Raw genomic sequence first — 17,990 nt, 5'->3', positions numbered from 1 at the left:
TCAGAGTACAAGACGCAGCTTTTTCCCACAAAAAAGAGGGTGAAAATCTGGATGTAGCACCCAGGAGCACTCTACAAGCCTCCCAAAGCTCTGCATGCCTTTTGGTGGTTGTTGTTGCTGTTGTTGTTTTGCAAAAAATGAAGCATGCAGAGGGTTTGGGAGGCCTGTATAGTGCAAAAACCTTTTTTAAAAAAATTTACCTCTTCAAAATCATGATGCGTCTTATACGCCGGTGCGTCTTATAGTCCGAAAAATGCAGTATATATGAAAGGATGCTGTGCTGTTCCTTACCTTCACCATCCAAATATTAATTTTATACATTGATCCATTTACAGCATTAAATTTTTGGAAGTTGGGGGCATTTCTTTGCTAATAAGGGGGCTTTCTTATATTTAAAGGGGGGGGGACAATTCTCCCTACAAAATATTAATCCGTATCTGATTTTCTCCCCTCTTAATTTGCTTTGGCTTCCTTCAATCCCCACCGTGGTGCCCCATCGCACCCCACCCCAATGATTTTCCTGGTTCTCCCTAATGTTGAGAGCAGCTCTTATCGAACCTGTCTCCCATACACTGACTCTCCCTACAAACACCTCTCACCATACCCCTCAAATTAAAAGATTCATTTGAGAAACCATGATGGAATACAAAAACCTTGTTTTATTTCATCCAACGATTGTAGAAAGAAAAAAAAATATTTCTGCTCTAGATCTCCATTGGCGATCTACACCCCGGTTTTCTGTTACCATCGCTGGTGAAACTGTATGTAGCCAGTCTCCTGGAAGACAGTATAATTCAGGCACATAACATTTAGTGGGTTTTTGTATAGGAAAAAATGTGGAGGGCAGCACAATTGGTTGATTCTTCCTTGATTCTCTTCTTTGGTCAATAGTTGTGGTCTGGCCAGAGATTTTCTTGTTTAATTGTTTTTGACATTTTCGTCTGTCGAAGAAAAAGCATGAAAATTGTCATACGCAAGAGTCAGCCAAAATTCTTTCTAAGAATTGCCTGCACAGGTAGTCCTTGACTTACAACAGTTCAGTTAGTGAACATTCAAAGTTGGAAAGGCACTGAAAAGAGTGAGTTATGACTATTTTTCAGCATCCCCAGGGTAACGTGATTTACATTCAGATGCTTGACTACTGGTTCACATTTGTGATGGTGGCAGTGTCCCAGAGTCCCCTTTTGTGACCTTCTAACAACCATGTGACTAACGTTTAATAGCAATAGCAATAGCAGTTAGACTTATATACCGCTTCATAGGGCTTTCAGCCCTCTCTAAGCGGTTTACAGAGTCAGCATATTGCCCCCAACAACAATCCGGGTCCTCATTTTACCCACCTCGAAAGGATGGAAGGCTGAGTCAACCCTGAGCCAGTGAGATTTGAACAGCCGAACTGCAGTCAGCTGAAGTAGCCTGCAGTGCTGCACTCTAACCACTCCGCCACCTCGGCTCTTATAAACTGTTAACAACTGTGCCAATTCGCTTAACAACTGGGGCAAGAAAAGTTGTAAAGTGGAGCAAATTTCTCTCTTAACAACATAAATGTCAGGCTAAATTGTGATGGCTAATTTGAGGGCTACCTGCACTCATAAGATTGGGGTTTTGAAAGAGGATGTTCAATGGCTGTGTGGGAGGGTAGCAATAGCCCTTAGACTTATATACCGCTTCACAGTGCTTTACAGCCCTCTCTAAGCAGTTTACACAGTCAACATATTTCCCCCCACAATCTGGGTCCTCATTTTACCAACCTCGGAAGGATGAGTCAACCTTGGGCCTGGTGAGATTCGATCTGCCAAACTGCTGGCAGCCGGTGATCAGCAGAGGTAGCCTGCAGTACTGCACTCTAACCACTGTACCACTGCAGCTCACTAATTGTTTAATGGCTCTCGCTATCAGGAAATTTCTCTTTAATTCTAGTTTAGTTTCCATCCATTGCTTCTTGTCCTGCTCTCAGGTGTTTTGGAGAATAGCTTGATTCCCTCTTTTTTGCAGCAACCTCTTAGATATTAGAACATACCATGTCACCCCTAGTCCTTCTTTTCATTAAACTAGAAATGCCCAATTCCTGCAACCGTTCTTTATATATTTTAGCTCCTAATCATCTTTGTTGTTCTTCTCTGCACTCTTTCTAGAGCAGTGATGGAGAACCTTTTTTGGCTCATGTGCCAAAAGTGGGGGGAGCACAGGGGGGGATCATGTGTGGGCATTCCACACCCATAATGCAATGCACAACCCCAGTGCGCATGCACGCATGACCAGCGCTCCCTCCCATTTTTTGCATGCTTTTTTCCCTCCCCATGCTCCAGAGGCTTTATAGGAGCCTGGGGAGGATGAAAACAGCCTCCTCGGCCCCCTTGGAGGCCCTCCGGAGACTTCAGGAGCTTTCCTACGGGCAAACTGAAAGTTTGGAAACCAACTTCCGGTTTGCTTGTAGGGCCAGTTTTAGCCCTCCGGAGCCTTCAAGGGCCTTCTCCCTGAAGGCTCTGGAGGGCAACAAGCGACCCTACGAGCAAACCGGAAGTAAGTTCCCGAACCTCCAGTTTGCCCGTAGGACCGGTTTTTTTGCGCTCAGGAGGCTTCAGGGAAGTTCAGGAAGTCTCCGGAGGGCCTCCAGGAGGGCGGGGAGGCTGCTTTCGCCCTCCCCAGGCTCCTATAAATCCTCTGGAGCCAGGGGAGGGCACAAAATGATCTCAAAAAAAGGCTGAAGTCAGCTGGCCAGCACGCACATGTACACTGGCCAGCTGACAGGGCAACACCTTGCATGCCCTGACAAATGGCTCTGCGTTCCACCTGTGGCACGTATGTCATAGGTTCATCATCCCGGTTCTTTATATCGTGGCAACCAAAACTGGATGCAAAACTAGAATGGTTCTTATCAAGGCAATTGGGGGAGGTGTCAACCTAGCATTTTTATAGGAAAACTAGACTATTCTATGAGGTCATCTCAGCCCCAAGAAAGGCTGGTTTCTGTAGTGCAAGATCCCAAAGGATTGGCTTCAGCCAGATTTTGTCCCTATACAGATTGCAAAGTGGGGTTCCACACCATTCTAACAAAATTCACTTTTAAAAAAGGGCTCCATAGTGACCTAAGTACCCTTTTTGAAGCGCTTGTTTGTAACTTTGCAAAAACGGGATGAAACTGAATTATTTGGAAGTTCTTGTTAAAATAAAACAGCCCTGTGATGATCTCTGAGGAGGAGGAGAAAAGAAATGCCTGAAATTGGGAATTTTGGCAAGAATCAATTGCTGTTTATACTCCACCTGTGCTGCAGGGGGCGATATACTCCGAGATGGCAAAATCATCTGAAAACACACAAAAAAAGAGGTAGAACTGTCAGAGTGCCTCACTTAACTTGGTCAAAGGTTTCCTCAGTCCTCATGCTGCATTCAGGGGTGAAATGGTACCAGTTCGGACCAGTTCACCCAAACCAGTAGTAAAAAAATGCAGTATTTCCTGCTTTCTAGCTAATATAAATCGTGTGGCACAGCGGATTTCCCCCCCATTCTACTTACCTTTGCAGGCACGCTGGATAGCAGGCTCCACCCACCCGCCTGGCCATCATCAAATCTATTTTTGATGCTCTGTGCATGCATGGAGGTGGCGCCCATGAGCTCACATTTGTAAACCGGTAATGAATGTAAGTATATTTCACCCCATCCCCACCCCCGGTTCTGTTGGTATGGCTTTGTGGGGTGGGGTGTCATGTGACTGGGTGGGCGTGGCCAGCTTTTTTTTTTCACTTTCAGCTATTTTTTTAAAGCTTTTTAAAGCATTTTTTCCCTGCCTGTTCAAGCAAACTGGCAGAGAAAAAAACTCTTTAAAAAGCTAAAAAAAAAAGCTTCCGATGATCATGCGGCTCAGGGAAAAATGCTTTAAAAAGCGTGGAAAAAGCATCCAACAATCACATGGCTGACAGCTGATCCACACAATCCTCAGAAGCTTTCTTTTTTACGACTGGTTCGCAGAACCAAGGACAATTTTTCCTACCGGTAGGGCCAAACCAGGCCCTACCAATCGGGAGGATTTCACCCCTGATTTCACCCCAGGCTGCATTAGATTGTTTTCAACTAAATAACCCTTATCACTTTGACAAGACCTTTGAATCTTAGATTAGATTAACAGAGTTGGAAGGGACCTTGGAAGGGAAGCTTGGGATAAACTTGTAAAATGGAGATGGATTTTGAAAAACAGTAGAATTAACTACAGTAATCAGGCCTCTCGCCACCAGGATCCCTTTCTCACCTGTTTCATAATAATCATAAACTTTCACCAAGGCAGGCTTCAGGCCTTGGACAGGAGTCTCCTGCTCCACTCTGAAGATGAAACTCTGGGTAATATTGCTGACCTGCAGACCAAGAGAGATGATGGGATTATTCAAGAGGTGGCCAGGCTAGAGAAGTGTCTTTTCTGAAGCGTGCAACCATGCATAGAGAATTAATGGGGACTTTCTACTTGCGGGGCTATTTCCACATTCCTGAGTCACCTGATCTCGCAAGACCAAGGACATATTTTGGCCGTGTCCATAGAGGAGCTCTGGTTAGCTGACTCCCTCCCAACTAGAGAAAAAAATGAGCATCCCACTACAGGACACTGTCTAGGGACATTTCTGAAGAAAGGGACTAGCCTCAGCTCTCTCCCGGGGATGTCCCTCAGAGAGGCCACCCACCTCTTGGGCAGAAAGGGGAGTTCCTACACTTTCTCAACTGCTCAAGCAGGCGATGCTATACTGTTTCACACAAATGGTTGTCCAATCTCTTCTTAAAAACCACCAATGTTGCAGCATCCATAACTTCTGGAGGCAAATCGTTCAACTGATTAATTGTTCTAACTCTCAGGAAATTTCTCCTTAGTTCTAGGTTGCTTCTCTCCTTGATTAGTCTCAATCCATTGCTTCTTGTCCTGCCTTCAGGTGCTTTGGAGAATGGTTTGACTCCCTCTTCTTTGTGGCAACCCCTGAGATATTGGAAGACTGCTATCATGTCTCCCCTAGTCCTTCTTTTCATTAAGCTAGACATATCCAGTTCCTGCAACCGTTCTTCCTATGTTTTAGTTTCCGGTCCCCTAATCATCTTTGTTGCTCTTCTCTCAAAAGTCTCATCATCTTCTTAATATCATGGCAACCAAAGCTAATTTTGTCGCATGAGCCCTATCTTCTTGCAGGGAGGGAAGGTTCTCCCACCCCAGCTTTCGTTCACCACTCACCTCTTCCAAATACAGGAGAACCTGGGTGGTTGCAATTTCAGTCCGCTGGATGGCAGGATGATTTTCCAGCTGGTGAAGAAAGGGAAAAGATGGGGTCATAATTCAAACTCTTTGGCTTGCAATGAAGAAAAGGAAGGGGAGACCTCATGGAGGACTACCAAAGCATACCTGGCATTATCCATGTGGAAGAGGAAGGGACTTTCTCTCAGAATTGAGAGCTTAAGAGCTGTGGTGGTGTAGTGATTGGAATGCAGCATTGCAGGATAATTCTGCCCAGTGGTGGGTTTCTACCAGTTTGCACTAGTTCTCTCGAAACTGGTAGCTCTGCTGTCAAGCAGAGAGCAAACCGGTTCTCTGTTGCTTTGAAAGTGGGCCTCCCGCCCATCCCTTTATTATACCTACCTTTATTGCAGCTTCTGAAGCCCAGCTGATTGGGGACGGCAGATTGAATTGCCGCTCCTCAGCTGTTTTCCTTGCTTTCCGAGAAAGTTTCTTTCAAGTGTGCATGCATGCACAGTGAAACGTGCACTCAGCAAACCAGTAGGAACACCAGTAGGAACCCACCACTGATTCTGCCCACTTCCAAGATCAAAATACTGAACATCATTAAATTCTAATTTTTTACGGACATGCCAAAGACTACAGATATATTGCTGTGTGCCATGCTGAATGAGGCCAATGTCATGCCCCCATCTGAGCCTGAATCTGCGGAGGAAGATGAGTCAGAAGTGGAGCAGATGGAGATCGAGCGGGTGGCTTCGTTGGCTTGGAAGGAAAATGGGGAGAAGCAGGCCCAGTCACGCCAGAGACTTTCAGGATTGGGACGACTGGTAGGCAGGGAGGAAGGGGGGCAGGATGACCAAGAAAGGCTAAGCAGTGAACATGAGAGATAGAGGTCAGGCAATGAGCAAGGACTACCCCCTCCTGATCTGCGAGCATGGAGAGTGGAGAGAAGGTGAGAACAGCGCAGACTGACCCAACTACATGAGAGGAGAGTGCCTCTCCCCTCCTCACAAGGCACACCTGGGGACTGAAATTTAAGGAGACGCTGTTGGGAACAAACGCTGAATTTTTGAGTGTCAACATTTGAACTTCCCTGGTTTCCTTGCATTCTTTCTGGATTTGTTGCTTTGCAGCCGTGGTGCTCACAGCGTTGGGCTACACTATTTGCAGGAAACATGGGAGCAATAAAGGGCCAGTTTGAACTGCCAGCTACCTGTGTTACCTCTATGCCGTGCTCTGGGTCATCACACCAATTAGTCTTCCTGCTCTGTTTGTGCAAGCTGATCAAAGTTGTTTGTGGCCAGTCTGAGTGCCAGAGTTTGTGAATCCCACATGCTAATTGATGCTTCAATGGAGCATCAAATGGAGACTACTTTTATTGAATATTTAAAGGGTAATTCTTAACCTCTTAATGCCCAGTTTTGTTGCCAAGAACAGTAATTTTTCGGAGGGGACAAAAAAGGTCTTTACCAACTTTACAGTGAATTTCACCGGGATGTATCCGGATAGCATCTTAATCTGGACAATTGCCATGTTGGACACCACACGTTGGCCTGTGTAACTGGGAAACCAAGGGGGAAAAAAAGCCATGTCACATTGTTTTAAAGCAAAAGTGCACAACTTAAGGGCAACACGCTGTGGGTTCATAAAGGCTTTGATGAAGTGCCTCCATCCCATTCTCCCATTGAATGGAACTACTCGAGTGCAGGACATTGGCTTTTCAGAAGATGGAAGAGCCAAGCTGCAGCCTTTGAACCCTTAGAAGTTGCCCATCCTTGAAGGAGAAGTACTGGCTAGATAGCCCCATGCAGATGCCCACCTACTCAGCATTGACCCATTACCTGACTTGGATAGCAATATCAAAGTTCTGGTGGGCTTTAGGTCCTGTGCAATTTTGGGGAACCGTCTGCACAAGCAAATTGAATGGTGCATCCTCTCGGGGTGGTTGGATGTTGTACCTCAAGCTGGTCTGAAAAGGAAACAGCACACTCGTGTCTATCTCTGAATGGCTGCTGTGAGTGAGATGCATGATAAGATGTGAAGGGCCCGTAGAGTGGGAGACCCCATCACTTCACAGAGGCAGGGATCAAGCTCCAGGAACTATTCAACCTACAGCAAGCACCACTGGAATTTGTCTGAAGTTAAGCCTCTAAATTGGTTCGCCCAGAGACAGATGATCTTTACTCTTGAGGGCATCAGGTGATACAGCTTTTGGCCACAAGTGTGGTGCTCACAAGGATGAAAACAGAGGACTTGGAGATGTCCCACCAAAAGGCTGAGTCTCCAAGCGCCAGTTTCTGGGTAGGATTGTGGGGAAGGCTATCAAAGAACCTTCATATCAGAGCCATGGTGGCACAGTGGTTAGAATGCAGTATTGCAGGCTAACTCTGCAACTGCCAGAGGTTTAATTCTCATTGGCACAAGGTTGACTCAGCCTTCTATCCTTCCAAAGTCAGTAAAATGATAAACCAGATTGTTGAGGGCAATATGCTGGCTCTGTAAATCGCTTAGAGAGACCTGTAAAGCACTGTGAAGTGGTATATAAGTCTAGGTGCTCTTGCTGTATCTCCTTCCGGTCCAAAATCTTCTGTATTGATACCTTATTCAGATTATTTATACAGATAGTCCTCAACTTACGACCGCAACTGAGCCTCAAATTTCTGTGGCTAAGCAAGAAAAGCAAGTTAAGTGAATTATGCCCCATTTCAGGGACTTTTTTGCCACAATTGCTAAGCGAATCAGTGCAGTTGTTAAGTTAGCAACATGGCCGTGAAGTGAATCTGGCTTCCCCATTGACTTTGCTTGTCAGAAGGTTGCAAAAGATGATCATGTGACCCTGGGACACTGCAATGGTCGTAAAAGTGAACCAGTTGCCAAGCAACCAAATTTTGATCATGTGGCTGCAGGGAAGCTGCAATGATCACAAGCGTGGAAAACGGTGATAAGTACATTTTTTCAGTGTCTTTGTAACTTCAAATCAGAGGTGGGTTCCTACCAGTTCGCACCTATTCGGTAGAACCGGTTCGTCAAATCTACTGAACAGGTTAGAAGAGGTTCCACCAGTGGACCCGGAAAGCAGGCCACACCTACAGAAGAAGTTCCAAATATTTTTGAAACCCACCACTGCTTCAAGTGGTCACTAAATGAATGCTTGTAAGTCGAGGATCGCCTGTTAACTTTTCAATCTGTCCAAGCAATCTTTACAGGCGAGGGAAAGCAATTTTCTTCTCCAGCAGATGGTTAAGGAGACTCACCTGCATAAAGACGCACCCGGTCACCTCAGCCGTGTAGTCCCCTGGCACTGAGGGCAGATCTTGGCACTGAAGCAGCAGAGAGTTGGTGCTGTCTATATGGAATTTTCTCAGGGCAACATCTCCGGAACTCAAGGTCACTTCGGCGCCAGCTCTGTCCTTGGAATAAGTAATTGTCTTGTACTGGCAGAGGGCCTGGAGAGCCACCACTGTATCCTGCAAGAGAACGCAAAGCTAGGACATCTTTCTTGGATGACACACACCACAGCTGGAATCCTGGGAATTAAGACTCAGTACAACTGGAGGACACAGCGGGGAAAACGTCAGGTCCACGAAGTTGGTGCAGGGAGTATTAGAGCATCTTCCAAGTATCCTCCGAGAATCTGTGGGGAGACAACGTACCTGTGTAGAAGAGAATCCTCCATTGGGATTCTGTTGGTTGGTCAACCATTTGACGATGGTAGTTGCTATCGTCAATTCTTCCTGGGAAGGGGATGGTTTTTTGGCCACGTAAGCAAGTAGAACGTAGGAGGTCATCTCTACCTCAGCAGAGGGAGCGCGGGGGTGGTAGTATGGGAGATCGAGTGTCTTCTTTTGCTTCTCAGGTCTCTCCCAATGGATGGAGCCATCTTCTTCAGAAAGAGAATGAAGGGTTTTAGCGTTGGGTTGCCCCATTCAGGCTACACCAGAGGCCTCCAACATTGGCCAAGTATCTTTGGCTTCTCAAGGACATTTTATTGCACTTAACAGAATAACAGAATAACAGAGTGAAGGGACCTTTGGGATCTTCTAGTCTAACCCCTTGCTCAAGTAGGAACTCCTATACCATTTTAATTAAATGGCTATCTAATCTCTTCTTAAAAGCCTTCGGTGATGGAGCACTCACCAGTCGTTCTACTGGTTTATGGTTCTCACTGTCAGGAAATTTCTCCTTAGTTCTAGGTTGCTTCCCTCCTTGGTTAGTTTCCAACCACTGCTTCTTTTGTGTTATTCCACAATCCTTAAGTACCATAGCTGAAGCTTGGCATACTATTAATTGCCTAGCCCTCCAAATATTTTAGTATTTGTTAGCCCAGCATGTAGATCAGACCAGGAAATCAACTCCACAGGAAAGCTAAAAGTATCTATATTGAGGCTGGCTCCAATTACATAATCTGGTAATGCTACTAGTTTGATAATGAAACTTCTGCAAGAAAAGGTAGAGCACCAAGGACCCTCATAATCTTTGAAGTCTAATTGTGCTTCTCCTCTTCTTACATCTAGTGAATCAGGGCAGTGTCTGTCCAGACTGCTTCCAAGTGCTGTCTCATTGCTCTGGACTTAAAAAATGTTTCAGTACCTTTTACTTAAGTAATGGTTTTTGCATATTTCCATCAAGATTATCCTTAAGGTAAAGGTAAAGCTTCCCCTCACACATATGTGCCAGTCATTCCTGACTCTAGGGGGTGGTGCTCATCTCTGTTTCAAAGTGGAAAAGCCAACGCTGTCCGAAGACATCTCCGTTTTCATGTGGCTGGCATAACTAAATGCCCAAGGCGCGTGGCATGCTGTTACCTTCCCACCAAAGGTGGTTCCTATTTTTTCTACTTGCATTTTTACATACTTTGGAACTGCTAGGTTGGCAGAAGCTGGGACAAATAACAGGAGCTCACTCCATTATGCAGTACTAGGGATTCGAACCACTCAACTGCTGACCTTTCGATCAACAAGTTCAGCATCTTAGCCACTGATCCACCGTGTCCCTCTTATCCTTCTTACTCTCTGCATTATCCACTCCTTTCCCCATATCTGGAATCCTTTAATGGAGGATCAGAGGGTCTTGTTGCAATGCCAGGAATGTGGGAATAGTTTTAGTGAGAAGCAAATTAAAATGATTATGGATAAACAACAACAACAAAAAAATAATGTTACATATTTCATGTGTAAATTCCATGAGTTCATTCTTTTTTGACCTCTTCCCATAATCCTTGCTTTATGACCATAAGTGAGACTGTTGTTAAGTGAATTCTGCCTCACTTTATGATCTTTGAGGCACAAGCTCAGATGAGCAAATCTTCACAATAATAAGCAAATTAATTGTCTCCTGCAAACACCACTTCCCCTTTGCTCCCCTATTTATTCCCTATGGGAGGGGACACTGAATGTCCCCTTGTGCCTTTACTCCCGAGTCAACCTCTGTTCCTTAATTGTTCCCTTCTCCTGACAGCTCTATGCATACACACATCGGGAACAGGCTCCAGCTGTTCTTCTGCCTCACTTATCTCTGACTCCGAAGGTAGTGGATAAATGTTGGACAGCTCTGGACCCATCTCTGCCTACAATGCAGAGCACCCATCAGAGCCTTCCCCAGACTCCAGGATTGGCCCAAGTTCCTCCCCAACCTCCTCTTCATTGGAGTCTGCCGCCAGCTTCTCTGGCAGCTGTCGGGCCACAATCCTTACCTTCCTTCACGGCTAGTTTCTGAAGGGAGTCCAACATTTCTTGCCTCTTCTCCTCATTCTCTGCCAGAGTAAAGGCGTACGCCATCAGAGCCTGAAGGTAAACATGGATCTCTTCCTTCTGGGCCTCTGTCTCCAAGAAGCGCAAGGCATTTTGTACCAAAAAGTTCTGCCATGGGGGAGAAACATGAGGCAGGCAATTTACAAAAACCTGATGGGTTCACAAAAGTTGGTTCAATACCTTTTGTAACGCAAACAAACCTGGCAGATGGTTAGCTTATCAGATTAGGAAAAAAAGCAAAACTCGAAATATATCTAAACTGATTTACAGAGGGAAGGAGGTGTTTCAACAGGAAGAGATTCAAAAGTGGTAGAGAGTAACTTGATTCTGCACCTAATAACGGCAGCAAGACTGTTGGTGGCGCAATACTGGAAGAAGGAAGACTTGCCTACAACTCAGGAATGGACATTGAAAGTTACAAACTTAGCCGAGATGGCTAAAATATCGGCATATATTAAAGATCACTCAAATGAGAGATATAAACAAGACTGGAAAAAATGGATTGACTATATACAAAATAAATACGGGACCAAGAAATTCCAGTTAGCCTATGCTTAAGATCAGAAATGATTTAAATTGTTTAAAGTTAGTTCAGCAAGAAGAAGCTAAGGTCAATGTAGAATATCATTAATTTCTTTATTTCTTTTTTTCAATAGATTTTAGACTGTGTTTGTTAAAAATCCATACCGTGCACGGGTTCTGGGAAGTCGGGGGGGGGGGAAGGAGGAGGGAGGTTGGGGGGGAGGGTGGAGGGAGGGAGGGGTATACATTAGGCTAGACAAGAATTTGGTGGTAAACTAGAATTATTTTGACATACAAAAAATTGTACTTCGATGTCTTACTGATTGAGGAATGATGAAATGTTTGTCTTAAAAGAAATAAAACTTTTGAACACTAAAAAAAAAAAGTTGGTTCGTTTTGCATCCAGATCTTTCTCCCTGCTCATAATTCAACCAGAATAGATCTTGAAGGAACCTTAGAGGCCTTCTAGTCCAAACTTCAGCTCAAGCAGAAAAACTTATAGCATTATATACATATAACCCTATACCATACCAGGGACTGGGTGTGACTAGTTTAATGAAAAGAAGAACTAGGGGAGACATAACAGTGTTTCAATATCTGAGGGGTTGCCACAAAGAAGAGGGAGTCAAACTATTCTCCAAGGCATCTGAGGGTAGAACAAGAAGCAATGGGTGAAAACTAATCAAAGAGAGAAGCAACTTAGGAGAAATTTCCTGACAGTTAGAACAATTAATCAGTTGAATAATTTGCCTCCGGAAGTTGTGAATGCTACAACACTGTAAGTTTTTAAGAAGTTGTTGGATAACCATTTGTAAGGTTTCCTCCCTAAATAGGGGATTGGACTAGGAGACCTCCAAGGCCCCTTCCAACTCTGTTACTCTATTCTATTCTATTCTATTCTATTCTATTCTATTTCAAACAAATGGTTGCTCAATCTCTTAAAAACATCCACTGATGAAGAACCCATGATTTCTGGAGGCAAGCTGTTCCACTGGGTAATTGTTCTTGTGTTAGGAATTTTCTCCGTAATTCCAGGTTGTTTCTATCCTGATTAGTTTCCCTCCATTGTTTCTTGTCCTGCCCTCTGGTGCTTTGGAAAATAAATTGACACCCCCCCATCCTCTTTGTGGCAACCCCTCAAATACTGGAACACTGCTATCATATTACCCCATGCCTTTCTTTTTTTCTAAACTACACCAGGTATAGTCTTACTAAGGTTTATAAAACGGCATTAATACGTCACGTGATTTTGATTCTATGCCTCTGTTTATACAACTAAGGATGGTATTTGGGTTTTTTTTTTAAGCTGCTGCTGCACATTGCTGTCTCATTTTTAAGCGATCGTTCTGCAGGAATCAAGTTCAGTCGGAGCATTTCAGAGTTTATTTCAGGAAGTCTCCAAATTTGGCAACTTCAAGCCTTGTGGACTTCAACTCTCAGAATTCCTCAGTCAGCATTGCTGGCAGAGGAATTCTGGGAGTTGAAGAACACAAATCTTAAAGTTGTCAAGTTTAGAAACCCCTCGTTTATTTTATTGTTCCATTATTTTACTTCTAATAATGGAGAATATTTGTAGCTTAGGGTTGTAGCTTACTTCTGTTCTGTTCATACTCTTTTTCAAGTCTTTCTTTTTATTGTTGGAAGCGGCTAAGAATAGATCCCCAGTGAGATACATGGCAAAGAAATTTAACAAATAATACTTTTCTTGACCACAAGATAGTAGTGATTTGTGTCAAACTAACTTAAAGGTAAGGTAAAGGTTCCCCTCACACATATGTGCTAGTCATTCCCGACTCTAGGGGGCAGTGCTCATCTCTGTTTATAAGCCGAAGAGCCTGTGCTGTCTGAAGACGTCTCTGTGGTCATATGGCTGGCATGACTAAACGTCGAAGGTACACGGAACGCTGTTATCTTCCCACCAAACGTGGTTCCTGTTTTTCTACTTGCATTTTTACGTGCTTTCGAACTGCTAGGTTGGCAGAACCTGGGACAAATAACAGGAGCTCACTCAGTTATGCGGCGCTAGGGCTTCAAACTGCCGAATTGCTGACCTTTATGATCGACACGCTCCGCGTCTTAGCCACTGAACCCTTGAATCCCATTCAAATTAACAGAGGATGTTTACTTACCGTGCGAGGCAGAGGCATTTCCAGTAAAGCTATGGTGATATAGGCCGTAAGAGAAACACTGTCATCAACTCCACCCTGGAAGAAAGGAGACAAGCAGATATCAGCCCTTCTGCTATCTTTCTAGTCCTCTCTCCAAGATCTGTATCCCATCACACTCACACAAAGGCAAGTTTTTTTTTTCTGGCCTATGTGGATGCTACCATCCAAGGACATTTCCAATCTCCATCTTCCCTGAGCCATTGTGGCACAGTGATTAGAATGTAGTATTGCAGGCTGACTCTGCCCACTGCCAGGAATTTGATCCTGACCTGCTCAAGATTGGCTCATCCTTCCATCCTTCCAGTACAGTCAGTAAAATGAGGACCCAGATTGTTGGGGGCAAGATGCTGACTCTGTAAAACCACTTAAAGAGGGCTGTAAAGCACTATGAAGTGGTAGATAAGTCTAAATGCTATGCTGTTACTCTTCCTCCCATGTCTCCACCCTTTGTTGAAGCTTCATCTTATTTTGGGCAGTATAAATCTCCATTTCTGCCTTCTGGTACAGCTCCTACAACATAGCTAAGTGAATTAAGGCCATTGGCTAAGCCATAAGGGATGCAGAACTCCATGCTTTATGCTGTCACCTACTGGTCATTGGGAATTTTTCAGCCCACATATATTGGCCTAATAGTCTTGGGGTAGGAGAGGAGCAGTCCACCCATTGCATTTGTTAGGAATATAATCTAACGGTTGGGTTGGCAATATATAAACCATGTAACAATGTTGTACCTGTTTCTTTAAATCATACTGTAAAATGTGATTGGTTGCTGTTTTTTTCAATCGGCCATAAGAGAGAGCCAGAATGGCTATTAGCTCTCTGTTCGTTAGATGCTGGGCTGATCTGATCTGAGTGTTTTGGAAGCTGGCTGTTAGAAAGTGCTGTGAGTTATTGTAAGTTTTACAACTGTTAGCAAACTTTGAGTACTGAAGTGATTATATGATACTGGACTATGTTATTTGGATTATCCCTTAACTGAAAGAGGTTGATGACTGACTGTCTTATCCGTGTATGACTTGGACTGTTTGATGGACTCTGATACCTCTATTTCCACGAAAGTAAAAGCCTATTTAAACTGCAGTGTCTCTGTATGCTGGTTTGTGTGTCCTCCAACACAACTCTCACAACGCTTCTCTGAACGCACTCGCTCTCCCAACGGGGAGCTTACCTAACAGCATTAAAAAAAATCTTAGAAAAGAAACTTCTGCTCTATGCAAATGATGTGTTTTGCACAATCATACTGTTAGGGATCTCCAAATTTGGCAACTTTTAAGACTTGTGGACTTCAACTCCCAGAATTGCCTAGTCAATATGGGTGGTTGGGAAATTCTGGGAGTTGGCGTCCACAAGTCTTAAAGGTGTTAAGTTACAAGACCCTTGCACCCCTAACCCTTTAGAAAAAAAACCAGGGGTGTTCAAACTTGACAGCTTTAAGACTTGTGGACTTCAACTCCCAGAATCCCTCCTCCAGTTATGTTGGCTCAGGAACTCTAGCATTGAAGTGTGCAAGTCTTAAAGCTGTCAAGTTACAAGATCCTTGCACCCCTAACCCTTTAGAAAAAAATCCCCCAGGGGTGTTCAAACTTGACAGCTTTAAGACTTGTGGACTTCCCAGAATTCCTCTCTCGCTCTTCAGCTTGATGATGTGCAGCCGGGCGGGGGGAGGGAGCTGGAACCGGTTCTAAAAGGCACTGTAGATTTGTGGAACCTCTTCTATAGAAGAGGTTAGAACTGGCAGGAACCCACCCCTGCTCTGACCTTACTTCCAGCAAAACCATACTTAAAACTATCATCCAACAAATATCCCCACCCTCTGTACCTTTAGTGCGTTGTTCAGCAGTGACCCCACTTTTAGGAAGGAACCATCTGCCAACTGCCTGATTGCCAGTAAATTCTGAGCATCAATGATATGTTTTTGGTCCATGGAGATGAAGGATGCCGCCTGAGTGAAACTCTTCAGCACAAAAGCAGTCAACCTACAAAATAACCCAGAATATGAGAGTTTTCATTTTCCCCTTGTATCAAGTCTTCTAGTGTGAGGTCTTCTTCAGAATGGGGCCTTCTTGGTCCACGAAGAATTGTTTGCTTCACTCAGAATAAGGGACTTATGACCGTTTTCCACACTTACAACATTGCAGCATCCCTGTAGTTGACATGATCAAAATTCAGATATTCACCACTGCTTCACCTTTACAACGGTTGCAGTGTCCCGGGGTCATGTGATCCCCTTTTGTGACCTTCTCACCAGCGAAGTCCATGAAAAACCAGATTTCACTGGTTTCAACAACCATGTGACTAAATTAACAACTGCAGTGGTTCATTTAACAACTGTGACAAGAAAGGTCGCCAGATGGGGCAAAATTCACTTAACAAAAGCTTCACTTAGCAACAGAAATTTGGGGCTCACTTATGGTCGTAAGTTGAGGACTGCCACTAACATGATTCAGAGGTTGGGATTATGGACTGCAAAGTCCCCTGCATTTTTTTAAACATACACCTTATGTTATCAAAAGTTTTCTTTGTGTCCCTTGGCAGGGAGGGATAGGACACTCCACCCCTTCAACCCCAGGTAGAGCTGCTAGCATCTTCCCCACTCACAGAATTATTACCCCTCTTATTTAGAATGCTTCATTTCCTCCCAAAAAATTTTAAAAGCTCCTTGAGCTGCATTCAGCTCCTGGTGACTTCACTTAGGTGTCCCATGTAATTATCTTGGCAACAATACAGGTGCTCTTCACCACTGATTCGGCAACTTTTTGAAGTTACTACAGAGCAGAATGAGACTTATGACTTCAAAGTTGTGGCCAGCACTGAATTCCTGTGGTCATGTGATTGCCATCCGCAATCTTCATTTCTGAGAAGCAAAGTCAATGGGGAAGCCAGCAGGAAATTGCAAATCACAACCATGTGATGTTGCACTTAAGGATAGTGTTTGATTTGCTTATTGACCACAATCAGTCAACTAAGTTTACAAGGATGGAGTTGCTGGTTCATATTGCACTTACTCAAATGACTTATATGGAGGCTATTTGATCAGGGTCTATGACAATTCGCCACAGCCACACCATGGCCAACCTGCCATGGCCAACTCATTACAGCCAACTCGCCACAGCCATCTCGCTAGAGGACAACTCGCTGCAGGACAAAAGTTACACTAATATCAAAGATATGGTGGAATAGGACTTCCTGGGGGCGTGGCCTGTTGCCGAGGAGGGCTCCACCGAGCTCCTCAGAGATCTGGTCTGTATATCTAAATAAGATCATAGATAGCACCCCTTTTTGGCTAAGAAAGGGGCAGGGAGGATAGCTCCGTAGGCTAGGGTCTATTCGTAAGCCACAGCCTTTTTCTTTTTTTGGGCTGTGGAAGGAGATTAGACCCAGCCGTAGCGGAGCTTTATCTCCAGCCAGTTCTTCTCAGCTGCTTTTTTTTTTCTAGGCAGCCCCAGACAGGCTAGCCCCCCCCAGGACAAAACAAAGTTTTTTCAAGCTAGAATTGATACGGGCGGGTCCCACCCCTGTGAGATTTATGCTTTTATTACTATCTTAAATACCAGCACCATTTATCTTAGAGACTTCTTTGTTCTTTGTCTAAATGGACTTCAAAATGGCGATTTCTCTCCTTGGATGATTGATACTGGATCTACTTAGCCGGTTTTATCTTCCTGCAGACCGCTCCTTAACAAGATAAACTCTTCTTCTTTGGAAATAGAGGGGAGCGAAGCGCTGCTTACTTGTTTATTTATTATGGCACCCAGGTCAAAGAAGCGTCTTGCTACAAATGTGTCGAAAGAATTTAAAGAATCTTTACTGGAAACACAGCCTTTGTCTCCTATGCCCTCTACTGGAGAATTTTTAACACAGGAATATCTCTTTAAAATGTTTAATGCCTTTAAACAAGAAATTAAGGACTTTGTATTGGAATTATATGATGATTTAAAGTCTAAAGTTAATCAGATGAAGGCGAATACGTTTGCAGCCGTGTCTGCACTGTCAGATTACTCTGCTGAAATAGAGAACAAATTGGAAAGTCTGGAGAAGGCTAATTTTAATTTGACTACCAATATTCAAATTTTACAACAAAAAATTAGGGACACTGAACAACAGCTTATGATGATAAATTTTAATAGGAAGGCATTTGCAATAAGGGTCAGAGGATTCCGTGAAAAGGAGCAAGAGAATTTGAAACAGACCTTTGCTGAAGCCTTCAGCCATGCGCTGGGAAGCCCGGGACTTAACTTGGATTGGCAGATTCGGAAAATCTATCGCCAGAACTCATTGATAGCGGAACAGCGACAGCTCCCGAGGGACATAATTATACATTTCTCTACAAAAGAATCTAGA

The 17,990-nt window shown here is 44.1% G+C and overlaps 1 protein-coding gene across 1 annotated transcript in view; it reads right to left on the bottom strand.

Moving 5' to 3' along the window:
- Nucleotides 1-639: 639 nt before the first annotated feature.
- LOC116503326 (alpha-2-macroglobulin-like) overlaps nt 640-17,990 on the bottom strand; it is a 78,232-nt gene continuing 60,881 nt past the window's right edge. Inside the window, exons 26-36 of the mRNA XM_032209660.1 lie at nt 15,469-15,625; nt 13,611-13,685; nt 10,902-11,067; nt 8,863-9,092; nt 8,464-8,676; nt 7,051-7,178; nt 6,680-6,770; nt 5,207-5,275; nt 4,247-4,349; nt 3,265-3,306; nt 640-941 (exon numbers count right to left, since the gene is read on the bottom strand). Of these exons, the coding sequence (XP_032065551.1) occupies nt 919-941; nt 3,265-3,306; nt 4,247-4,349; nt 5,207-5,275; nt 6,680-6,770; nt 7,051-7,178; nt 8,464-8,676; nt 8,863-9,092; nt 10,902-11,067; nt 13,611-13,685; nt 15,469-15,625 (1,297 nt within the window). The 3' untranslated portion in view covers nt 640-918. The remainder of the gene's footprint in view (nt 942-3,264; nt 3,307-4,246; nt 4,350-5,206; nt 5,276-6,679; nt 6,771-7,050; nt 7,179-8,463; nt 8,677-8,862; nt 9,093-10,901; nt 11,068-13,610; nt 13,686-15,468; nt 15,626-17,990) is intronic.

Source organism: Thamnophis elegans, chromosome 2 (genome assembly GCF_009769535.1).
Source record: "Thamnophis elegans isolate rThaEle1 chromosome 2, rThaEle1.pri, whole genome shotgun sequence".
NCBI classification, from domain to species: Eukaryota; Metazoa; Chordata; class Lepidosauria; order Squamata; family Colubridae; genus Thamnophis; species Thamnophis elegans.
The sequence above is the reverse complement of the archived record's forward strand: the minus strand, read 5'-3'. Positions and strand labels throughout refer to the sequence as shown.